General features: G+C 40.4%; 2 protein-coding genes across 2 annotated transcripts; both read left to right on the top strand.

The window, feature by feature from the left end:
- Positions 1–3,543: 3,543 nt before the first annotated feature.
- LOC145104504 (uncharacterized) lies at positions 3,544–3,990 on the top strand. Its single transcript, XM_079041737.1, has one exon. The coding sequence runs from the start codon at positions 3,544–3,546 to the stop codon at positions 3,988–3,990; it is 447 nt and encodes a 148-aa protein (XP_078897863.1).
- Positions 3,991–6,707: 2,717 nt separating this feature from the next.
- LOC145104503 (uncharacterized) lies at positions 6,708–7,172 on the top strand. Its single transcript, XM_079041736.1, has one exon. It carries the CDS (start codon positions 6,708–6,710, stop codon positions 7,170–7,172), a length of 465 nt encoding a protein of 154 aa, XP_078897862.1.
- Positions 7,173–23,941: the final 16,769 nt, after the last annotated feature.

The raw sequence follows: 23,941 nt of genomic DNA, 5'->3' as shown, positions 1-23,941 counted from the left end.
TCGCATGGTGGACTTTGGCCATGTCACCCTCGCTCAAAACATGCCACGTGTCCGAAATTGCTGAGTCATCTGAGCAGCTGGCAGACGCGTGTTCGAATCTGGAGAGCCGTCCCAAGCCGCCTCGCCTCCGTCCCACGCGTGTCCAGGTGACTCCTCGCATCCGAAGTTCGGTCCAATGGGAGTCCGACGCGTGCCTTCTCCTGACGTGTCCGAGCCTCGCAGGTGCGCCACGCACCCCCCTCCTCGGACCTAGACCTCGGTCTAATCAGAGGTCAGCAACTCACCCCTCGCACGTGCGACCCATGTGCTTGGTCTTCGGATCTACTGCCACCTGGAAGCCTCTCAACCGTTGGATCAAGAGCCTCGCCCCTATAAATAGAAGGGTGCGAGACCTCCCGGTGATACTTTGAAAATTTGTCATTTTTAACCCCTTTTTCAATATTTCTTTCATTCCAACTTCCCCCAAAGCCCCGGTATTATACCAAACACCCAAAACACGTCCCGAAGTGCCCGAGAAGCCCGATAAATTTATCTTTTCGGTTTTGAAGTCCAACCTTTGCAGAGCCCGGTTTCTCAATAAAACTCCCGGTTTTATTAGAAACGATCGTTTTAGGAAACGAAGTGTTGCCCGATTATCATTAAATCAAGTGAGTGCGTAGTCACTTTCATCTTACATCTAGATATGAAGTATCTTCTATAAACTGTATATATAAATTTTATCTATGATAATTGTTTAATTGAGGTGACTGTTGAATAGATGTTTTATACAAGTTTTAAACTGTATATGAATTTTATCTACAAATATGTTGGGTAGAACATGGGTAGACGAAATAGTCGATGTGTGTTAAAATGGTGAGAGGCCTCGATGTTGTTGTTGTTGTTATAGTCGTCTAGCGGAGTATAGATGACGACTACGGACCTTTCTAGACAGTCCAGTGGAACACTAGCAGGTTCGCAACTTGTAGGTGTTGGTGAACTAAATGTTCATTGGCGTACTCCATCCCCCTCATGGTTGCCTTTAGGACATGTATGGCTGAGGAGTCCCCTTGGCAGTAGTGCCCATCCCGATGATATTCCTTAGGCTAGGTCCCTTGTGATAGGTGTTTAGGGACGTAAAGTGAGGATAACGGGAATGGGTAATCAGGGTTATTGTTGATTGGTGAACTTAATAAATTTATTATTATTGTGGGTTGAAAACCCTATATGCTCACCAGCCTCCTAAGCCTGACCCACTCAGCTTTTTATTATTACTGGTAGTGGACCCCGAGCATAGTCGGAGGATGATGAGAGATTTTTGGATTATAGGCCAGTAGTTGTAAATAACTGTTGTAAGGCTTATAATGTCTTGTTTATGCTTTTGATCTGTATCGGAACATGACATCCCGAGGTTTTGATATAAAAGGAAATTATATATTTCTTAAAGAAAGGTTTTGATAAACTTTTATCATGTTTTGTTTTGGAGACCAATTCCGCAACATCTTTTAAAAAGATTTCTCTGATTTTATTTTAAAAGCATAAATTAAATCGGTTTTTTCTGGCCGAGATATTAGGGGATGTCACACTACCTTTCGTGTGTTTATTTTGTGTTTAAATTAGTAGGATTAAAACTAGTAATATTTCACGCATATCAAGTTTTTGGCGTCGTTGTCGGGGAACAGTTCTAATAGTTAATTTTAATTGCTAGTATTATCGATCCTTTTGTGAAATTTATTTCATACAAAGTTACTAGTTTTTTTCTGTTTTAGATTTCGTTTTTTTAGTTTTCTGTTTTTGCGTTGAACTTGTCGAGTCCATTACTGAAGTCGACGAGTTGGTCGCGCTTTCAGTTTCATTTTGTTCGTTTTACGTGTGTTTTTCTGTTTCGTTTCAGGAAGTTTATGACCAGAAGTTCCAGTTCTTCAGTAGTGCCACCCGTTGAAGATCCGGAATCAATTATTCGCAAAAAGAAGGACAAGGTAATTGGAGAATCAAGCGGTTTTGACAAGAAGATAAAAGATCTCAAGCTGAACACATCTGAATTTGAAGAAGGAAGTGAGACCGAACTAGAAGAAGAGATGGCTGACATCACGGAAATACCCATGGGCGAATACAAAAGAAGGATGCGTGACGATACCGGCCCAGGACTCGTGAAACCCACGATTCCAGCAACTGCTAACTTTGAGCTGAAAGGTCACATACTCGCCCAACTCAAGGACATCCCATTCTACGGGAAAGATCACGAAGACGCATACAAGCATATCGACGAGGTCAACGACATAAGCGACTACTTCAACATCCCTAATGTTCCTCGCGAGACTGTTTTGCTTTGTATGCTACCAGTTACGTTTAAGGGAGCCGCAAAAGATTGGCTAAAATCACAACATGGGCTAAGATGCGTGAAGATTTCATTGATCAATTTTGCCCTCCCTCAAAAATAGAAAAGTTGAAAAAAGCCATTGCAAACTTCGAACAACAAGTAGGCGAGCCACTCTATGAGGCGTGGAAAAGATACAAAGGGTTGTTTAGGAACTGCCCCCACAATGACTTAAATATTCAGCAAGAAGTCTCCATTTTCTATGATGGAGTGAATGTGACAACAAGACAGCTCCTTGACTCCCAAGGACCACTCACGAAGAAAACACCCGCGGTTATAAAGGAACTAATTGAAGAATTCTCTAAGCACTCTAGAGAATATCATAACCCAAGGAATGATTCAACTCGAGGAGTGGTGAACTCAGTTTCTGATAACATGGCAGTAGTGATGGCTAAATTGGAGAGCATGGACCGAAGGATGACAAAGATGGATCAATCCATCCACGCCATCCGGGTAGGATGTGATAACTGTAGCGGGCCTCACCTTACTAAAGATTGTGATCTTGACGAGAACGGGAACTGGAAAGTGCAAGTGTGTTATTCAAGTGGCGATAGGTATGATGAGGATTGGCGAAAACCGAAAAAGGAGTGGCTACCATACGATGAGTACAAGAAGGCAAAGGAGGAGAAGTATAGGAAAAAGACGAAAGGTTTTTATCAAAATGAGGAGCCGGTGCAAGAGAAGATCAAGGATTTTGAAGACATGCTCACACGATTTGCAGCTGCATCCGAGAAAAGACACAACGAAACCGATGCGGCGATACGAGAACAACAAGCAATAATGAAAGAGCAACAAGTGTTAATGAGAAATCAGTAAACCTCTATCCTCAACATTGAAACACAATTAGGGCAGCTTGCAAAACAAATCAACGAGAGAACACCGGGCGGACTTCCGAGCGATACCGAGAAAAATATGACATGCGCACAAATCAACATCGTGACGACTAGGAGTGGAAAGATAGTCACTCCTCTGACCCCAATCCCGAATAAAGATCCTAAAGAGGTGCATGAGGAAGAGAAAGAAAACCTAAAATCGCAAGAAGTCGACGCAACTCGACGAGTTGAAGAGAAGAACTCGACGAGTTCTCCGTCTGAATAGAAAATAATCCTCCAATTAAACTGTATCAACCTCCATTGCCATTTCCAGGCCGAGCTAGACAAGATAAGCAGAATGAAGACTATCAAAAGTTCATGGAGCACATCAAATCCCTTCAAATTAACATTCCCTTCATCGAGACGGTTTCACAAATGCCTAAGTATGCCAAGTTCTTAAAGGAGCTTCTCACAAATAGGAAGAAGATGGAGGAAGTATCCAAGGTGGTTCTTAATGAAAATTTTTCACCTGCAATGTTAAACAAATTGCCAAAGAAGATGGGTAACCCAGGTAGTTTCACTTTGCCATGCCAATTCGGGAATTTAGCTACTAGTTATGCATTGGTTGATTCGGGGGCGAGTGTGAACCTTATGCCATATTCATTCTTTAAGAAGTTGAACCTTCCAGAGGCGAGACCGCTTCGAATGGTAATTCATCTAGCAAACAAGATGGTGACATTTCCAAGGGGGATATGTGAGGACCTATTGGTGAAAGTTCATAGTGCTAGATATGGAAGAAGACCATCAAGTGCCGATCATTCTTGAAAGACCTTTCCTAAATACCGTAAGTGCCATGGTGGACATAAGAGAATCCAAACTTACCCTTCAGGTGGGAGAAGAGTCAGTTACTTTTGGATTTGATCGATCCGTGAAGCACTCTATGTTTAGTGATGACACAACCTTCTCGGTGGACATTTTTGAAGAATTAATGGAAGAATGGAAAGAAGACAAGTCAAGTGAATCCATCGTTGCCTTTGAAGATGACTTTGATGCAGAAAGAGACCTCAAGGAGATAGAAAGATTACTCGAAGAAAGCGAATACAAAGAATTAATAAGAAGTTCTGAAAAGTCAACTCGACAAGTTGAAGAGATAAACTCGGCGAGTTTGGGCGAAAAGTCGCCATCAAACGGGAAAACTGGGTACAACTCGATGAGTTCGGTTTCTGGAATCGACGTGTTCAGTGTTCAGAACTCAAATTTAGAGCTGAAAACTTTTCCAGAACACATAGAGTATACATTTCTGGAAGAGGGTAATCAAAAACCTGTGATTATAGCTTCTGACCTCACGAAATCTGAAAAAGAAGAGCTGGTTCAAGTTTTGAAGAAAAGAAAGAATGTCATTGCATGGTAAATTACCGATATTAAGGAATAAGCCCTTCTTATTGTTCTCACAAGATCAACCTTGAAGAAGGCGCAAATCTGGTAGTGCAACATCAAAGTCGGTTGAACCCGAACATGCAAGTGGTGGTCAAGGAGGTTGTCAAGCTCTTAGATGTTGGGATCATATATTTGATTTCTGATAGTCCATGGGTTAGTCCCGTTCAAGTAGTGCCAAAGAAAGGAGGGATGACAGTCATGATGAATGAGAAGAACGAGCTCATACCTACACGAATGGTAACCAATTGGGGGGTGTGCATCGATTATCGAAAGCTAAATGATGCCACTTGCAAAGACCACTTCCCTCTTACTTTTATTGATAAATTGCTTGAGCGATTATCTGCCCATTGCTATTATTGTTTCTTAGATGGATTTTCAGGTTATTTCCAAATTCTTATTCACCCAATTGATCAAGAGAAGACGAATTTCACTTTTCCAAGTGGAACATTTGCCTATCGACGCATTTTAGGTTATGCAATGCGTCGACGACCTTTCAACGATGCATGACGGCGATATTCCATGACATGGTGGAAAAATTTATGGAAGTATTTATGGATGACTTATCTGTTTTTGGCTTTTCTTTTAATGATTATCTTACTAACCTTGATTTGATGCTTGCTAGGGGTGAAAAGACCAATTTAGTCTTGAATTGGGTAAAGTGTCATTTTATGGTGAAAGAAGGCATTGTTTTTGGCCATAAAGTATCCAAAGCGGGGATTGAGGTGGATCGGGCAAAAATTGATACTATTGCTAAACTACCCCCACCAACCAACGTGAAGGGCGTTAGGAGTTTTTTAGGTCACGCGGATTTTTACCGCCGTTTTATAAAAGATTTTTCCAAAATAAGTAGACCTTTGACTCAATTACTTGTAAAAGATCCACCTTTTAATTTTTCGAAAGAATGTTTAGCTTCTTTTGAAATTTTGAAAGAAAAATTAACTAATGCCCCGATCATTATAGCCCCGAATTGGAACTTACCCTTTAAAATAATGTGCGATGCAAGCGATTTTTCCTTAGGAGCCGTACTTGGTGAAAGGGTTGACAAGCACTTTCAACCCATTTACTATGCAAGCAAGACATAAAATCCGGCCCAAGAGAATTACACCACAACTGAAAAGGAATTATTATTCGTGGTCTATGCCTTTGACAAATTTAGTCCCTACCATATTTTCTCTAAAACTACTATTTTTACTGACCATTCTGCTATCAACTATTTGTTTTCCAAGCAGGATGCGAAGCCTAGATTGATCTGATGGGTGCTTTTACTTCAAGAATTTGACATCGAGATCAAGGACAAGAAAGAGATGGAGAATGTAGCTTCCGACCATCTATCGAGATTGGAAAATCTAGAAAGGGACGAGATGGACAACAAGGGTATTGGTGATAGGTTCCTAGAGGAGTACTTGATGGTGATCATGGGGGAAGAACCATTGTATGCAGACATTGCAAACTTCTTGGCTGGCAACTTTCTTCCAAAAGGGCTCACTCACCAGCAGAAAAAGAAGCTCTTTTCAAAAATCAAACATTATTTATAGGATGAGCCCTATATTTTTAGGAGTTGTGCAGATGGGATCATTAGAAGACGTGTATCTGGCAAGGAAATCCATGACATTCTAGAGCATTGCCACAATGGGCCGGCAGGAGGACATCATGGGGTACAATACATAGTTAAAAAGGTGTTTGATGTGGGGTTTTATTGGCCTACAATCTTCAAGGATGCTGCCACCTGTGTGAGAAAGTGTGGTGCTTGCCAAAGGTCTGTAACATTTCTGCAAGGAATGGGATGCCACAAAGGGACATTCAAGTATGTGAAGTGGTTAATGTGTGGGGTGTGGATTTTATGGGACCATTTCCTTCATCTAAAGGTCATAAATACATACTTGTGGCGGTAGACTATGTATCAAAATGGGCAGAAGCACAAGCATTACCAACAAATGATGCAAGGGTCGTGGTAAAGTTTCTAAAAATATTATTTTCTAGGTTTGGAGTACCAAAGGCATTGATAAGTGATAGGGGAACCCATTTTGCTAATGATCAAATAGCAAAAATGTTGCAAAGTTATGGTGTACGCCATATATTTTCAACACCATACCATCCACAAACAAATGGGCAAACCGAGATTACAAAATAGAGCACTCAAAAGAATCTTGGAAAGATCGGTGGGTAGCAATAGGAAAGATTGGACAGACAAATTAGATGATGCACTTTGGGCATTTCGGACTGCATTCAAGACACCCATTGGAACCACACCCTATAGGTTAGTCTATGGTAAGAACTGTCATCTACCGGTGGAGCTTGAATATAAAGCTTATTGGGCTTTGAAAACATGCAATATTGAATCAAGTGAGTTGCGTGCCAATCAGCTTTTGCAAATGAATGCTTTGGAAGAATTGAGAAACAAGTCTTACACTAACTCGTTGATCTATAAGGACAAGACAAAAAGGTGGCATGATGCAAGGTTGAAAGGTAACAAGGAATTTGAAGCTAACCAGAAAGTTCTTTTGTACAATTCAAGACTAAAGCTATTTCCAGGAAAATTGCGCACTCGTTGCCAGGCCTTTTACAATTAAGCATGTCTATCCATATGGGGGATTGAAATATGGAACAAGGATGGGTCAAGTTTTAAAGTCAATGGGCATAGGGTTAAGAAATATGAAGAAGGCATGCCAAATGAAGAAAGATTTGAAGAAGGGTTGGATTTGGAAAAGGCCGCTGCAACGTAGAGCGGGAAGGAGTTGCTGAGAGAAAATATTTGGGAGAAACACTTGAACAAACGTTAGTAAAAGATAATGGTTGCGGAATAAGTTAATATCAAAGGATCATGTAAGCTCAACAAAAATAAGTTAGAGTTGTTAGATAGTTAGTTGCGGAAATATAAAGTGCTAAAATGTAAAGGAAATGCAAATGACAACAAGTTATATCAAGTATACACCACACTGATTCATAATGAGGTTTACATTCAAACACAGGTTAGTATGTGTGATTAGTTTAAGGTGAAGAGGATCTCGAAGATAATATGAGAAAATGATCTTTGTATTTCAGAGTGAACGTTCAGAAAGATCGTTAATAGATGTGATAAGAAGTAGTGGTAAAGAGGTAAAGATACATGAAGACGGAGACTCTATTTATAGAGTCTCATCAAGTTAAATCTTGAATAAACAATAATAAACTACTAACTGTAAGTGACCATGCAAGGTTCACTAGACAATGTAATGCTAACACGCTAAGTCAGTTAATGTAACCAAGAAGTCTTCACTACGGTAGAGACGTTGCGGTTCAACTCTGGTTCTAAACAATATGTTCAACTGCGGTAGACAAACACCCGTTGCGGTGGCAAAACTAATTGCGGTAGCCAAAAGAGATACGTTAGTAAAATGGAACTGTGGATTGTTAAGTTTAAGAGGGTCACTTTTTGCTTTAACAATTTCCCCCAAAGTGACCTCTTCAACTTTTCTTCTTCACTTGTCGAGCTTCAGGAATTTGATAAGGATCCACCAGAATTTCCTCACTTCACCTAGCCACTAAATTCTTCTTGTTATCTCAAACTTGACTTCATCTGTTGTGTTCTTGGATCTTTGAACCGAGGCCAGAGTTACTTCTAGCTGCTTCCGGGTCAATCTCTGCATTGCGGCAACAGGAATGAAGTATTTGAGATCAATGTTGGCTTTCTTAAACACAACTCCTAACTCTGGGAAATTGGTTGCACCGAGAGACATTCTTGGTAGCCTTCAGTGAAGCTTGGTGCGGGCTCAAAGGCTGGAAAGTTAAACTTTTTGGTCAAGATGGGGTGAATTTCAGCATCAATTTTCCCGAAATCACAGACCAATGCCTTCAGGAAATCAATGACTTTCTCACATGCTATTTTCATTTTTGGGTGCTTCTCTGCCTTGATCTGGAAAACCCTCGCAATCAAGAACACTTCTTTGGGGTTCATGCGTAGAAAATCAGCTTGCATCCTGATGTAGTCATCTCCTTTCCTAGTGAGTGTATATTGAACAAAGTCAGTGTTCATGAACTTCCTCACTTTATAATTTTTTACCCCTGATGGTCTGTCATTAAACCAGGTCTTTTCGAATGCAGTTCAATGCTTAGCATGAAACTAGTTTAAGCGTTCAAATTCGAGGGGGTGTCTTTGATCATCTGGAAGACTGAGATCAAAAGGCTCGAAGACAGGAAAGAATTTGGAGTTAAGAAAGATTGGAATATCCCAATATCCATCAGATGGAGGTTCAGCATACGTTAAGATGGGCATGCAATCATCATCAAGGAGCCTTCGGATAGGGTTTACCCATGAGTTGGTTAAGGTCTCATCTATGGTCATGTCAAAACCATGTTCTCTCCATATCTGTTCAGTGAACTTCGCGACCCTCCAATCTTTTTTCTTTTGTTGAGTGGCTGGAGAGTCACTTGAATGTTCCGAAGACATATAGGGTTCCAAGTTCTTGAATTGCGGGGGAGTTTCATCAGAAGATTGTTGCGGATCCTGTTGCGGTGGACTTTGTTTTGGAGATGGGACCGAAGTTGTTTGTTTTGGGGATGGTTGCGGTGAAGGTTGCAGAGAAGAAATCCTTTAATGAATTGGTTTATGAAGAAGAATCCTTGGAGGAGTTTGATGTGAATGGCCTTGATGAAGATGATGATGAGAATGTAGAGGGGAATCACTTCCCCCTTTTGAGGAAGAAACAATTTGTTTCTCCTCAAACCATTGCTTGAGTCCATCAATTTTGGAGAAGGTTTCTATGAACTAGGACTTGATTAAATCAGAGACTAGGAGATTGTTGGAAATTTCAGTGTTGAACAGAATTTGATGGATCTCCGTGGTGAGTTTGAGAATCTCATCAGCATGTGGGTTGGCAGAGAGAGAACGCCTTAAGTTGTTGATGGTTGATTGAAGAACTGCAATGGTGGATTTGTAGGCGTTGTGAGTTTCGTCTACAAGTTGTTTGGAGTGGATTGCTTGTTTTTCAATAGTGGTCTTGAATTCATCTTTTAATGCAGTTACCTCTTTGATGAGGTTTTCAGCAGTGACCATGAACTCCTTGTGGTCAGCGGTGCGACTATTATCCAAAGCTCGAATTCCCATTCCAACTTTTAGAGTTATGTGTTATGCGGCCAGTCGTTCTCTCGTTTCAAGTCGTTCCACCCTTTCAACTAGAGACTGTGGTGTAGGGGTCTCTGTGTTCTGTGGTTGGCTGGTGGTCACTGCGGCGAGATTTGGTCGACTTTTGATCGGAGGTTAAGGAATTCTTTTTTTGTGACAGCCAACTTCTTCTTCTTCTTCTTCTTAGCCTTGGGTTTTGAAGTGGAGTGTTGGGATCCACTGGACTCTTCATCGTCAAAAACCATCAAACATTCTTCTGAGTTGGGGGGCTACTGAAGATCATCAAGATCAATGTCATCAAGTCCAAACATTGGACCAGAGCTGATTTCAAATGCGGTTCCATCGTCGTTGGAGTCATGATTTTCGTTAGTTGGAGGCGGCTTTGATGGACCAGTACCATCTTGCAGATTATGAGCTTGGTGAACTGTGGTTTCCATTTTGGACATCCATTCTTGAATATTCAAGATGTCGTGGATAGTCTTGGCATTGTTGAAGGAGTCTGCCCAATACTTAGCAACGGTGAGAAGATCCTTCTCTTTTTGTTGTTGTTGTTGGACTTGCTGGGTTTTCCTGGCCTGCACTGCTCGTTGAAAAGTTTCAAACTTTCTGATTCCGGACTCAGTACTTGGACGATACCGAGTCCAAGAATCATCATATTGATATCCGTTAAATCATTGGTTTCGCACCGAGGTGTCCCTCGGGTTCATGGTTCCTTGCACAGTTGTGCTCCCCACGCCTAGACCACTTGTGTGAAATGTTGGTGGAATAGGATTTCCTGAGCTTCCTCGGTCTCCTTGAACTGAAGTCAAGTTTGGCCTCGGCTCAGTTCTGGAAAAGGCGGAAGAATTACCTTGCGGTGCGACTTGTGTTTGTAGTGTTTGTGTGACTCGAACAAGAATGGAGTTCAACTCCTCAGGCTCAAAGAAGTGTAAGTGTGATGCCCTGGAGACCTTAGGGTGACTCGAACCAATTGGATCCACTTGGGATCCGACTGGAGGTGTGTCTCCATGGTGGGATGAAACATATACACTTATTGTATCTGAGTGGTGGGAGGGGGTATGAATAGGTGAGCATGCGGTAGCTCCAATGACTACCAAAGTCTTTTGAGAGACTGTGGTATGAGTCGTGGTACGCATTTGGCTTTGACTTGGGGTTAACTTCAGTTTATTTCGTCTAAACACATCTCCTGAAGTTGAAGAATCATGATGAGTATCATCTTCAACATTGATTGGGGAATCTTGAGTTTTAGAAGGGGAGTCATGAACCACATCAGAGGATTCAGCGGTCTTGGACTTGCATTTCTTAAAAGGAACGCCTCCCTTCCTGATGGTGTTACGGGGTGCTTTCTTTGAAGTCACGGTTTGTTTGAATCGTTTTAATTTGGGTTGGACAATCTGATTTGTAGTAGGAGGGACTTGAGTTGCGGTAGGGACTACAGTACTAGGTGGAACTTGTGTTGTAGTAAGGGCTGCGGTAGCCTGACTAGGTCTGGGCGGGGAAGAGTGGTATGGGTCAATACCACTCGTAGCCATGTTGTGGTCAGCTACCTCAAGAGTTGTGAGTCCAATGGACTCCAAAATATATCTAGGCAATCTCCTAAGGGGTCCAAAATGTTTGATCTTTGGAGGTTGTGTACCTTTTCAGATCGCGAGTAGCAAAGAGAGTGGAGTCATTGCCCATATCCAGCTTGGCATCCTTGTGCAGATCCGAGATGCATAGCGACCAAAAGCGAGCAAAGGTGCTCAGTTGCATCTTCTCGAGGAGCTTCCTTAGGAATGTATTGTAAGAAGTCATCCCAAAGAATTTGACCGTAGTTGACCGCGTTACCAGTGTAAATGCTCCAAACAATCTCTAACAGTTTGATACGCATGTTTTCAGTACCATCAGACCTGCCGGAAAGACTTCTGATTACAAAGTGGCACATAAACTACCATACCGCCGGAAGTTGGTTATTCTTGAAGTCTTCGATCCTTTTCAGTTTCTTCTGGTAACCCATCTAGTACAGGGTTGAGATCACATCATTACGGCTTGGTGAGTAGAATTTTGTAGAAGGAAGAACCCTAAGATTGATTGCTTCCAGGAATTTGTTCTTTGTTAGAACAACCAGTGAATCGTCCACCAAGTTTAGATGCACTTCTTGAAGGTTGTGGCTTGGATAGAAAGTTGAAAAAGCACACTTGAACAGAGTCGGAAATGGAACTACTTCAGTGAAAGAGTTGAAAGCACCATATAAAGGATGATCTTCAAAGATGGCTCTGAAGTTGCTCGAGGCGATGGATGATGATGGGTCTCTGATGGTGGTTTCTGAGCCGGTGGGACAAGCAGACCCAGATGCCATCGATTGTTTCTTGGAGATTCCTGATTTCACCATGATTGCAGTAAAAGGTTTTTAGAACTTGCAGGAAAGAGTTTGAGAAAGAAGATGGAGAAGATGAAGATCATCTGTAAGGTTCAGAAAGCGTAAAGCGTTCTTGGGAGAAATTGGGGGTTTTTATACCTCCGGATTTCAAAGCTTATTGTAATTAATTTATTTACAGCTGTTAAAGTTAAAAACCCTTGGGTTTTTACCATTATCAGCCACAAATAAAGAAAATCAAAAAGAAATTATTTTACTAGAAAAGCGGAGCATTAAATACATGTCAGGTCTATGATCACATGCCGGTAAATTGTGTGGTGAAGGGTTTTTATCCGTTGTGAAAAAGTGGGAAGTGGAAACGGATTTAACAATAAATGGCTGTGAGACATGAACGGTTGAGAAAAGAGATTTCTTAAAAGATTGTGTTTTATGGAAAAACGATGTATATGAATTTTAGCCTAAAATATGCCTGACTCAGAAAAGTGATTTTGAAAGAGACTAAAACATTGTATGCTACAAAATGAATATTTATGAGGAATGTTTTTTATTTATTGAAGAACATTAAATAGCACACAACATTATTTACTGCTTTTATGAAGTTATGACTGCGGGGTCATTTATTGCAACTGCGGATGAAGTTAGATGACTGTGGTGGACTGCAGTTTGACTGCGGTAGAATTAGCTGAAAGAACACTTGATAAAGAAGTTAGAAATAAAAGAAATAAAAGACCCAAAGAATATATAGATCATATATGATTGCGGTATACTGGGTATACTGAAAAGATATATGAGGAATATATTATTCTAGAACCGCAGTGAAAAGAATGCTTTAAGAGTTTTACTTTGAAAAGAAAAGCAGCAATTCCTTCACACTTGGAGACCAGATGTGGTATGCGGTACCTATCAACTCAAAAAGAATTGCGGGTATGGATTCATCATTCGTAGCATTTCTAGAAACGCATTTAGCTTTGTAGTATCAAGTACTTTAGTGAAAACATCAGCTATTTCATCGTGAGTGGGAACAAAAATGAGTTCGATGTTACCTTTGAGAATATGATCCTTGATGAAGTGGTACCGTAGTTCAATGTGCTTCGTCTTAGAGTGGTGAGTAGGATTATGAGAAATCGCTATAGCACTCTCTAAATCACAGTAAATAGGTACCTGCCAAATTCTGTATCTGTAGTCCATGAGTTGAGTCTTCATCCATAGAACTTGGGAACAGCAGCTGGCTGTGGCCACATATTCTGCTTTTGCGGTAGACAACGAGACACGGTTCTGCTTCCTTGAGGACCAACTATCTAGTCTTCCTCCTAGAAATTGGCATCCACCTGAAGTACTTTTTCGATCTAATTTACATCTACATGATCCGCATCTGTGAAAGCTTGAAGGCTGAAGTCATTTACTGTGGGGTACCAGAGGCCTAACGCTTTACTTTCCTTTAGGTATATGAAGATTTGCTTGACTGCGCTCAAGTGAGATACTTTGGGGTCCGCTTGGAACCTAGCACATAATCCTGTTGCAAAGACAATATATGGTCTACTTGCGGTGAGGTACATTAATGACCCAATCATTCCACGATAGATTTTATGATCAACTGATTCTCCGGTAGGATCAGCTGAAATCTTGTATCCTAAGGCCATCGGGACCTTGGCTGAGGAACAATTGTCCATTGAGAATTTCTTCAGCAGCTCAGAGGTATATTTCTCTTGATGAATGAATATCCCTTGAGGGACTTGTTTGACTTGAAGTCCTAGAAAGAAGTTGATCTCTCTATTCATGCTCATTTGGAATTTACTTGTCATGAGCTTTGCAAAGTCATTCACCATACCCTGGTCTGTGGATCCAAAAATGATACCATGCACATATGTTTGGACGAGCATTAAGTGATTACCATTTTCCCTTCTAAACAATGTGGGATCAATCACACCTCTTTTGTATCCAGACGTGACAAGAAACTCAGAAAGAGTCTCATACCATGCCCTTGGAGCTTGTTTAAGACCATATACTGCTTTTTCTAGCCTGTAGCAATAGTTAGGAAATTCTTGACTCTCAACGCCTGGAGGTTATTGCAAGTAAACCTCTTCCTTCAGTTCTCCATTCAGAAAGGCAGTTTTTACATCCATTTGATGTACTTTGATATTCTTGTGTGCCGCATACGCTAAGAAAATGTATATTGCTTCCATTCTGGCTACGGGGGCATAGGTTTCATCATAGTCAATGCCTTAAAGTTGGTTGTACCCCTTAGCCACTAGCCTTGCTTTGTTTCTTACTACCGCACCAGACTCGTCAAGCTTGTTTTTGTATACCCATCTAGTACCAACAATTGTGTGACCTTTTGGCTTCGATACTAGTTTCCACACTTTGTTCCTTTCAAACTCAGCTAACTCCTCTTGCATTGCGGTGATCCATTCGGGTTCCATGAGTACTTATTTTATAGTTCGAGGCTCGACTGAGGACATGAAAGCTGCATGGTGGCAGTGGTCCATTAAATCACTAGAGGATCTATTTTGTATAAATGCGGATGGGTTTCCAATGATCTGACCCGGTGGCTGATCCTTCGTTTAGATGTGAAGACGGGTTTCTTGGTGATCAGCGGCTGTGGTAGAGGGAATATCTTCAACGTCAGAGGACTCTATGGTAGGAGAAGGTAGTTCCCCCTCGACTTGGGAGCAGCCCGCAGACGTAGCTTAGACTGTAGGAATTTGAACAACAGCATTTGAAGGAGGTTCCCCCTGAATTGAGGATGGGAGTTCCCTCTGAACCTAAGATGGTTCCCCCTGGACTGATGAATGAGTGATAATCCTTGGATCTGATCTTGTGTCTATGTTCTCAACTTCCTCATCCTCAAAGTCAGAGGAAACATTAGATTGGATATTGACTCTGTGGGTAGACACCGGAGCTGCATCTTCTAGTACTGGAACCTCGATGGTTGTTGTTTGAACCAGAATGGAACTTCTCCCCTCAACTAGCCAGGTGGAAGTATTGAGTGACAAGTCTTTAGATAAGGTTGGACCAGATACTTCAGCATGTTGTTGTTGAGCTACCGAAGATACCAGGATTTTGGAGAGATGAACTGTCTATGCGGGGTCAAAAAGATCATCATAGTTGATTTCAACTATGTTTAAGGGACCCGAAGAGGCTGGGATATCGCTTTCCAGGATAGCTTTCATTTCACTTGACGGAGCAGTGTTGCGGACATAATAGTCATCAAATTTGACATCGAAGCTCTCAACTATCACTCTTGTATGTCTGATGAGGACCCGGCAGGCCACCTTATTGGTTGAGTAGCCAAGAAAAATGCCTTCATCTGATTTTGGTGCAAATTTGTTAAGGTGATCCTTGTTGTTGATCACAAAACATCTACATCCAAAGATATGGAAGAATCGGACGCTGGGTTTGCGGTTATTGAGACCCTCATACGGAGTCTTGTTAAGACGCTTGCAAATGATGCTTCGGTTTTGAACAAAGCATGCAGTTGCCACTGCTTTGGCCCAGAAGTATAGAGGAAGGTTGAAAAAGTTTAACATTGATCTAGATGCTTCGATCAAAGTGCAATTTCTTCGCTCTAATACTCCATTTTGCTGCGGTGTGTAGGGAGCAAAAAAGTTGTGTTGACTAATGCATTTTGAAACCAATAAGCTATTCAAGAGATGATTAGTAAATTCGGTTCCATTGTCACTTCTTATTCTCCGGACTGGTAACTTGATTTGAAGCTCGATTTCTTTTATAAAGTTGATCATGATCTGCGGTGTGTCTGATTTGAGTCTTAAGAAGAAGAACCAAGTGAAGCGTGTGAAGTCATCAACTATAACCAAAATGTATTTTTTGTGATGAAGACTGGCTATGGTAGATGGACCGCAGAGATCAATGTGAAGTAGCTCTAACAGTTCAGCAATTGATGAATCGATGACCAGTAGATGGTTTCCCTTTGTTTGCTTTCCACACTCACAAGCTGGGCAAAGTGTATCATTTTTGTATTTCAGAATGGGGAGACCACAGACCAGTTCTTTGGTGACCAGGTTTTTGATATATCTGAAGTTGAGATGAGCTAGCTTGCGGTTCCATAACCAGCTTACTTTGGATACTGTTGTTGATAGAAAACACAACTGTGGTTTGCCAATGATCAGTGAGACATCCAAAGGATACATTGTCCCTTCGGATTTGGATTTGAACAGACAAGTGCTTTTATCATTTGTCATTATGTAGCAATATTCGTTATCAAATTCAACCTAATGACCAACTTTGGATAGTTGGTCAACGCTGATCAAGTTGTGCTTGAGGCCTTCTACGTAAGCAACCTTTTGAATTGAGAAACTTCTCGTGGTCAACACACCGTAACCCCTTATGATTCCATTTGCATTGTTCCAGAACGTGACATGTCTACCTTTACAGATAAGGATGAACTCGCGAAGGTATTCTAACCTTCTGGTCATGTGCAAGGAGCAGGCACTATCAATTAACCACTCCTCTTCTTGTTCTTCCTTGCACATTGCAAGAAAACTTAACGGTTAGTTTGGGCACCCAAACAAGTTTGGACCCCGAAGTCACATGAGAAACTTTCTTACTGGATGCATGCACGTGAGTTGCAAGAACAATTTTTGTGTCAGGTTTTAGGCCTAGTCATGGGTGTTTGGTAACTTTTAGGATGTTATGAGGTTGGATTGGACATGAGGTTTTCAGTAGATAAAATCCAGAAGAAAGATTTTTCTCGTTTATCCAGACACCGTACTTGGTCAACGGTTCGGAGGATGTATTTTGAGTCTTGTGACCGGTCCATGTATGGGATTTGGCTGCAGTGCCCTTGGAATTTGAAAAGGTTTTTGCACGTGAATTACTCCAAGGTTTTGACCTGACTACAGATTGATGTGATTTTGACAGTTTAGGAGTTGGTAAGATACCCTTCCACTTTGGATCGTTTAAGGAATATTTTTGAAAAGACGTGACTTTGTTTTGGGATTTGTAGGAGTGTTCGAAAAAGTTTTTGTCACTGTACATTCCTTTTTGTTCAATCCTTTGAATGTCGTGATTTTTGAAAGATTTTTGGTAGTAGTGGGTTTTTCTAAGTTCCTTTTATTTGAAATCTTGACATGTTTGAGCGTTTTGTTTTTGTAGTCAGTATCCCGCTTTTTGCCTCGGGACCTAAGTTCATCTTTGAAAGCCAATTTTGCATGAGTTTTTGGAGAACCGCAGTCAGAAATGTTCAACTGCGGTTTCTTGAAAACCTTTGACTGATTTGAAAAATGAGGACTTGAGTCATATGAACTAGAGAGTTCAGGACTCTGTGAACATTGACCATATTCAAAACTTTCAATTGGTAATTCATGAAGAATAGGCTGAATGGTCACTGTGCTTTTGACTGCGGTCTGCGGTGCGGATGACTGGACTACCGCAAAGTATGTCAAAGATGGTTCGGTATTGGGACATTTTATGGAAGGTAAGGATGGACAATTTACATCGACGTCTGGTCCTTCCATAATGATTTCTTCATCTAAATCTGAAGAAGATTGAGAATTGGGACAAATTGTACCAATGATGGGTAATTGATCACTTGGATTACCTGTGGATTTAGGAAGAATTTCCTCGATGACACAATTGTTACTCAGCTCATGAAGTCTACCGAAGCGACATTGTATGTCTTCAGGGAACATTTTATCATTGACTGGATAATGAAACTCTCGATCAGGTGAGACATATGGTCGATCAGCATTGAACTGGGGAGTTGAGTTCTCATTGGTTGAGTACCCATTGGACCATCCCCAGTTATAGGTGTTTTCTATGGTCCCATTATTTACTAAGTTTTCAATTGCTTTAGATACATTAAAGAGCTTTTCTATTAATTGATTCAAACGTACAATTTATTTCTAGGCTAATTCCCTTTGATTTAAAGCAATATCTAACCGCGTTTCATTCAACATCCTAGCATCCTTTTCGAACAACAAGTGTTTTTCTAGCATGGCAACTTTAAGTCTCTTATCCTCAAGTCTTCCTCTCACATGATATAACTCTTAGGACGCTATATTCTTTTCATCTAGAGCCTTGTTTTAGTCTGAAAGGACGGCAACACACGTGTCATTAAGTCTTTCTAAGTATGGTTCACAATCATGCATGCTGAAATTATTAGAATGAATCATGATTTTTACCTGCTCGACGATGCTGAGAGTGCCATATTTGGCCATGTAACAGTAGTCCCTCTCTAAGTTTGTTGATCCGTCCTCTTCAGCAGCTGCAACCATGCAGATCTTCCCTTTTCTCTTGGTGTTGTTAAGATCTTCATCCCCATCTCCGGATGACCACACTTGATGATCCCTCTTCATTTGAGCAACATATGCTCTTGCCTTTTCTTTTTCTTCCACCTCTTGGGCCATTCTAAGGTAGAATGCCTTATCCTTAACCATATTTGCTTTGCAATCTTTTACAAAGTGATTCTCTTTATGACACTTGTGACAGATAATGACTTCACTTTTCTCTTCAGTTGAGGTACCAGAGTCTGTTGGATTTTTGGACTACGGTCCCTCTTTGGAATGATGTGCATTCTGTGGTTGCGGTGGATGGTGTGGGTTTTGAGGATATTGTGAGTGGTTAGACTGCGGATTGAAGTTTCGATTAAAAGGTGGTTTTGTGAACTGCTGATTCTTATGAAATGATGGTGGTGGTAGCCTGTTGAATTGTTGGCTAAACAAGGCAATGGTATTTTGGAATTCTTCTTTGTCGTCCATTTCAACATCAGCTTCATATGACAGCAGTGGGTTGTGATATGATAGTGGATACGATGGTTCAGTAGGATATGTGTACTGTTGAGTTTTGACTTGTGGAGTTTGAGCTATCAGGGCAAGTGGACCACCGAGATCAGCACAATCTATCAGCACTGTTGATTCTTGTGCCTGAAGTTCTTCGTACAACTTGAACAAAGACAAAGTATGAATCTTTCTATCTCCTTGCACAATCATCTTTGCAGTGGACCAATGTCTTCCCAAACCATTGACAAAGTGTAGATTTGTTTCATGGCTGCTTTGAATTGTACCAACATTTGATAGCTTCGTGATGATGAGGTTGAACCGTTTGAACGAGTCGTCAAGACTTTCACCGGGAATAGATTTAAAGTTGTTAAACTCATTAAGAGTTGTGGTGAGTTTCTTATCCTAAGCTTTGTTCATACCCTTGATACAGATTCTTGAGCACATCCCATATTTCCTTAGCAGATTTGCAGTTGATGATGATGTCAAAATTATCAGGAGCAACAGCACAAGAGATTTCATAGAAGGCTATGGCATCGTTCTCCATTTTGTCGAAATCATCTTTGGTTGGTCGATTCATCGCGGATGGACCTCCACCTATTCGTGCTTGAGCACCATCTGCTTGAACAAGGACATGGGGTTCTTCTTCCATGGATCTCAACACATCTCTTCCGAGCCTCTTAAGATACACTTCCATTCTTTGTAACCAATGGTGGTATTTATTTGCAACAAGTATTGGTGCCCTGTTCGAGACTCCAACACTATTGGAAATGTTCAATGATAATGCTTGTGCCATATTTCCTTTGTTTTTGATTTTTTTTAAGAATGAGCTTTAGTGGTATAGAAGGCTTGTCAAAATCAGAGTTTTGTTTAAAAAGCAACCACTTTGGCTCTGATACCAATTGTTGAGAGAAAAACATTGGGAGAAACACTTGAACAAACGTTAGTACAAGATAATGGTTGTGGAATAAGTTAATATCAAAGGATCATGTAAGCTCAACAATAATAAGTTAGAGTTGTTAGATAGTTAGTTGCGGAAATATAAAGTGCTGAAATGTAAAGGAAATGTAAATGACAACAAGTTATATCAAGTATACACCAAACTGATTCATAACGAGGTTTGCATTCAAACACAGGTCAGTATGTGTGATCAGTTTAAGGTGAAGAGGATCTCGAAGAAAATATGAGAAAATGATATTTCTATTTCAGAGTGAAAGTTCAGAAATATCGTTAAGAGATGTGATAAGAAGTAGTGGTAAAGAGGTAAAGATACATGAAGATGGAGACTTTATTTATAGAGTCTCATAAAGTTACATCCAGAATAAACAATAATAAACTACTGACTCTAAGTGACCATGCAAGGTTCACTGGACAATTTAATGCTAACACGCTAAGTCAGTTGATGTAACCAAGAAGTCTTCACTGCGGTAGAGAGGTTGCGGTTCAACTCCGGTTCTAAACAATATCTTAAACTGCGGTAGACAAACACACGTTGTGGTGGCATAACTGATTGCGGTAGCCAAAAGAGATACGGTAGTAAAATGGAACTGCAGATTGTTAAGTTTAAGAGGGTCACTTTTTGCTTTAATAGGAGTCCAACTAAAGACTCCTCAAAAAGAAGCGCTTACGGGAGGCAACCCGTTGCTTGAGTTTGCTTTCTTTTACCCTTTTTTTCATCTTTTATTTTATTTATTTTTGTGTGTTTTATTAGGATTTTTCACTCTAAATCTTCTGATTTGCTTAAAATGATTGCTTGAGGACAAGCAAAGTTTGAGTGTGGGGTGTGGTGGAATTTATTTAAAGATAACAAAAAAAATTTCGAACAGATCCAAAAACTCGTCGAGTCCATATGCGTACTCGACGAGGTCATCTGAAAATCCCCAATATCTCGGCAAAACCCGTCTCTACTCGACGAGTTTGGGACCCCGAACTCGACGAGTAGGTTTTTATTACCGAAAAAAACATAATTTTTAAACTCAATACATTAGGGTTTTTACACTAAAGAGTAAAGTTTCTCATTCTCACAGCCGCCACTCGCCTTACACTCGACGAGCAAATCCTCTCAAGCAAGAACTCTCAATTATCATGATTCTTCTCCAATTCTCTCAAAAAGGTACGCTTTTTCACTCTTAAATCCGTTAAAGGTTCGATTTTTAGTAGTTTTATGGTTGCAATTTGTTAAAAAGCCCGATTTTTGAAGTTGACATGATCATTAGGGTTTCGATTTAGACTAAATTAGAAAATTTTGACTGGAATTTTTCATGAATTAATGCTTGGTTTACCACCCTAGACAAACCCCTGGAGTAATTTTGAGTGTAGACGGTTGAATCTGTTCAAATCAGTAAGGGAGTCTCGTAATGTTCATCGGACTCGTCGAGTTGCTGCTGCTGTTGCCAGATTTTCCTTTTTTTTAAACATATTTTGTGGTTTGTGTGGTTTTTCCATGATGTATATTTTGCAGGAAAATGAATAGAGCCAGAGGACAAAATGCTCCAAGAAACCAAGGGAACTTCTCTTCGTTTAACTTTCCTCAAATTGGATCAAAAGCTACCTTGGTTAGATGGATAAAGTGATGGGTTTTGAGCATTCTAACACTCCTAAGGTGTTCATGCAACCCTAAATACCTTGGATCTATGTTTTCTCTATTATAGATGCAAACTTGAAGTTTCCAAGGCATTACCCTAACTAGCATATAATCATATGTATTTGCATAACAAAAACTAGATATAATACATACATTTTCTTGTAGTTAATTGCTTGGAGCTTTAAGAGCCTAGCACCAATAATGTCAATGCCTCAACTGGAATCACATATCACCATCAACAACTTGGAAGACTTGAGAGAGAGAGAGAGAGTTGCCTCACAAAATCGGCCAAGCTTCTTACACACACACTAGTGTCGATTTTATGTGCCAAGGACTCCTTTATATAGTATGCATGATTAGGGTAAACCCTCATACCCATGATTTTCCACATTACTTAGGACAATGGATTAAAAGATCCATTGTGACAACCCAAAATTCTAACGTGTACATTCTTCATTTTCATCAAAGTTAGCCTCGTTTCGCTATTTTGTAATGAAGTTTTGGGTCTATCTGAGTTCTTGAGACTTAGTATGACCTTGATATGAGTCTTAGGAAGGGTGAGAATGTGTGTAGCATCACTAAAACGGGCCAAACACACCTAGCAAAGTGTGTGCGGCCGCACACCCGAGTGTACGGCCAGCCAGCCGCACACAGCCGACCGCACACCCATCCTCCAGCCGCACACTCCCCCTTATATATATAAGGAGACCCCCTTCACTCATTCTTTTCCTTTGGCTGCACTCTACTTTCTCTCACTACTTTCTCTCTCTAAAAACTTCATCCAAAAACACCCAAAAGGCCTCAAAAACGTGAACTACTCCATCATTCAGCTCGTTATATTGGTAAGGCACCTGAATCTAAGCCTAAAACTCATAGTGTTCTTCGTGTTCTTCATACTTTGAAGGTGTACGGCCGCACACCTTCATAAGGTGGCCGCACACGCCTTAAAAACTCTCCAAAGTGAAGAGTTTGGCCTCCATTTGCTAGCTAGACTTGGTTTAGACTCTAGAACACCTCAAAATCGACGTTTCGGACACAAATAAGGAATATACGGTCGCACACCCCTGTTTACGGCCGCACACACCCTCTGTACGGCCGCACACTCTTGTGTCCAACCGCACACACATACTGATGACCGCACACTTCCTTTATTCGATCATTTATGGCTCCGACACTTAGTTCCAAGCATTTCCAAGTCCCTAGGGTGGTTTCCCCATCATGTTTTATCATGAAATGCCTTAATCTAATACGTGTATGCATTATTACATGTTAATAGGATCCACTTGTGTGCAAAACATTAGTTGACACTCAATGCTCGAAACCGATCGTGCATCCGAATCCTACGTCAAACAGTGAGTTCATACCCCTACGCTTTTATAAGTTTTTATAACGTTTTCAGGGGGCAATACAAGCCAAACATAAAGGTTTTCACAACATAAAAACTAATGCAATTACAATGGTTTTACGTTAAACATTTAGTTACTTTATCCCTTTTGTAGTATGTGGAGCATAAGGGACGTTTTCTAAACATAATTGCATAGTTTTCCGAAATGTTCATAAACGTAACTTATCAATCAAACTATAATAGGTATAGTTTGGAGATTTCATTATCAGTTTTCAGAATCAAACTCCAAGCAAGTCAAACATATAAACTATGATCGATTTAGTTTATCCATACGAATAACGAGAGTATCTTACTAGATAATTATTTTGTATAATTATTATACTCCACATCGTTTATCAACGATTTCGAACTCGAGAACAACTGAATTACTCGTAAACTAGTTAATACAGGATTGTGAGATTAATCTTCGTTTTGCCTTTCGGGGTACCAATAAATCCTATCCGGAAGTATAACCAGAGTCTCCTGGAGGGAGAGCGTGAAATTTGTGAATAGATCTATTCGGGACTGACAATCCCACACCTGCAATGTTAGCTATAGTGGGGCGGGCACTCCCGGGGTGACAAATTTTGTAATCGTACGACGTCTGAAGAAACGTCAAGAAGGTCTCGGGTCAAATTAGCATGGTTATCCGACTCACAATATGTAAAACTAACCTTCATTTACGGAATCATTTCTTCCATGGTTTTATTTTATAAAACTACCTATCTACTTACTGGAGGGTATTCCAGCGATCTAACTCATGGTTTTATTTGAATAATAAAACTACTTACTGGTGGTAACCACGATTTTCAAATGAAATATACTTTTCATTCAGAACTCAACTAACATGTTAGAAAATATGGGATTTTCTTGGGAAGCATGCATACCTATTTCGGAACTCAATAACGAAGGTTTTCGATACAAAATGATATTTACTGATAATAAAAAGGAATATATTTTACAAATTCAGTGACTAGTTTCCAATACAAAAATATGCTTATAAACTCACCAGCTTTATGCTGACCCGTTTTCAAAAATCGCTTGTATTCTCAGGACATCAATAGACAGGTACCTTCGATCACTTTTGGAGAAGACGAAGCATCTTGAAGTCCAGTCTTTATCTTTTGTTTCTTTGAATATAATGATTTGTATAAATTATGTTTTCATACATATGTAAATA

This window comes from Lactuca virosa, chromosome 4 (assembly GCF_052849685.1).
Source record: "Lactuca virosa cultivar CGN04683 chromosome 4, Lactuca_virosa_CGN04683_v6, whole genome shotgun sequence".
In the NCBI taxonomy this organism is placed as follows: domain Eukaryota; kingdom Viridiplantae; phylum Streptophyta; class Magnoliopsida; order Asterales; family Asteraceae; genus Lactuca; species Lactuca virosa.
Note: the sequence above shows the minus strand (reverse complement) of the source record. Positions and strands in the feature narration are given on the sequence as shown.

Excerpts from the sequence above, each read along its gene's own strand:
- LOC145104504 (XM_079041737.1), top strand. The coding sequence starts at position 3,544 with ATGGAGCACATCAAATCCCTTCAAATTAACATTCCCTTCATCGAGACG.
- LOC145104503 (XM_079041736.1), top strand. The coding sequence starts at position 6,708 with ATGGGCAAACCGAGATTACAAAATAGAGCACTCAAAAGAATCTTGGAA.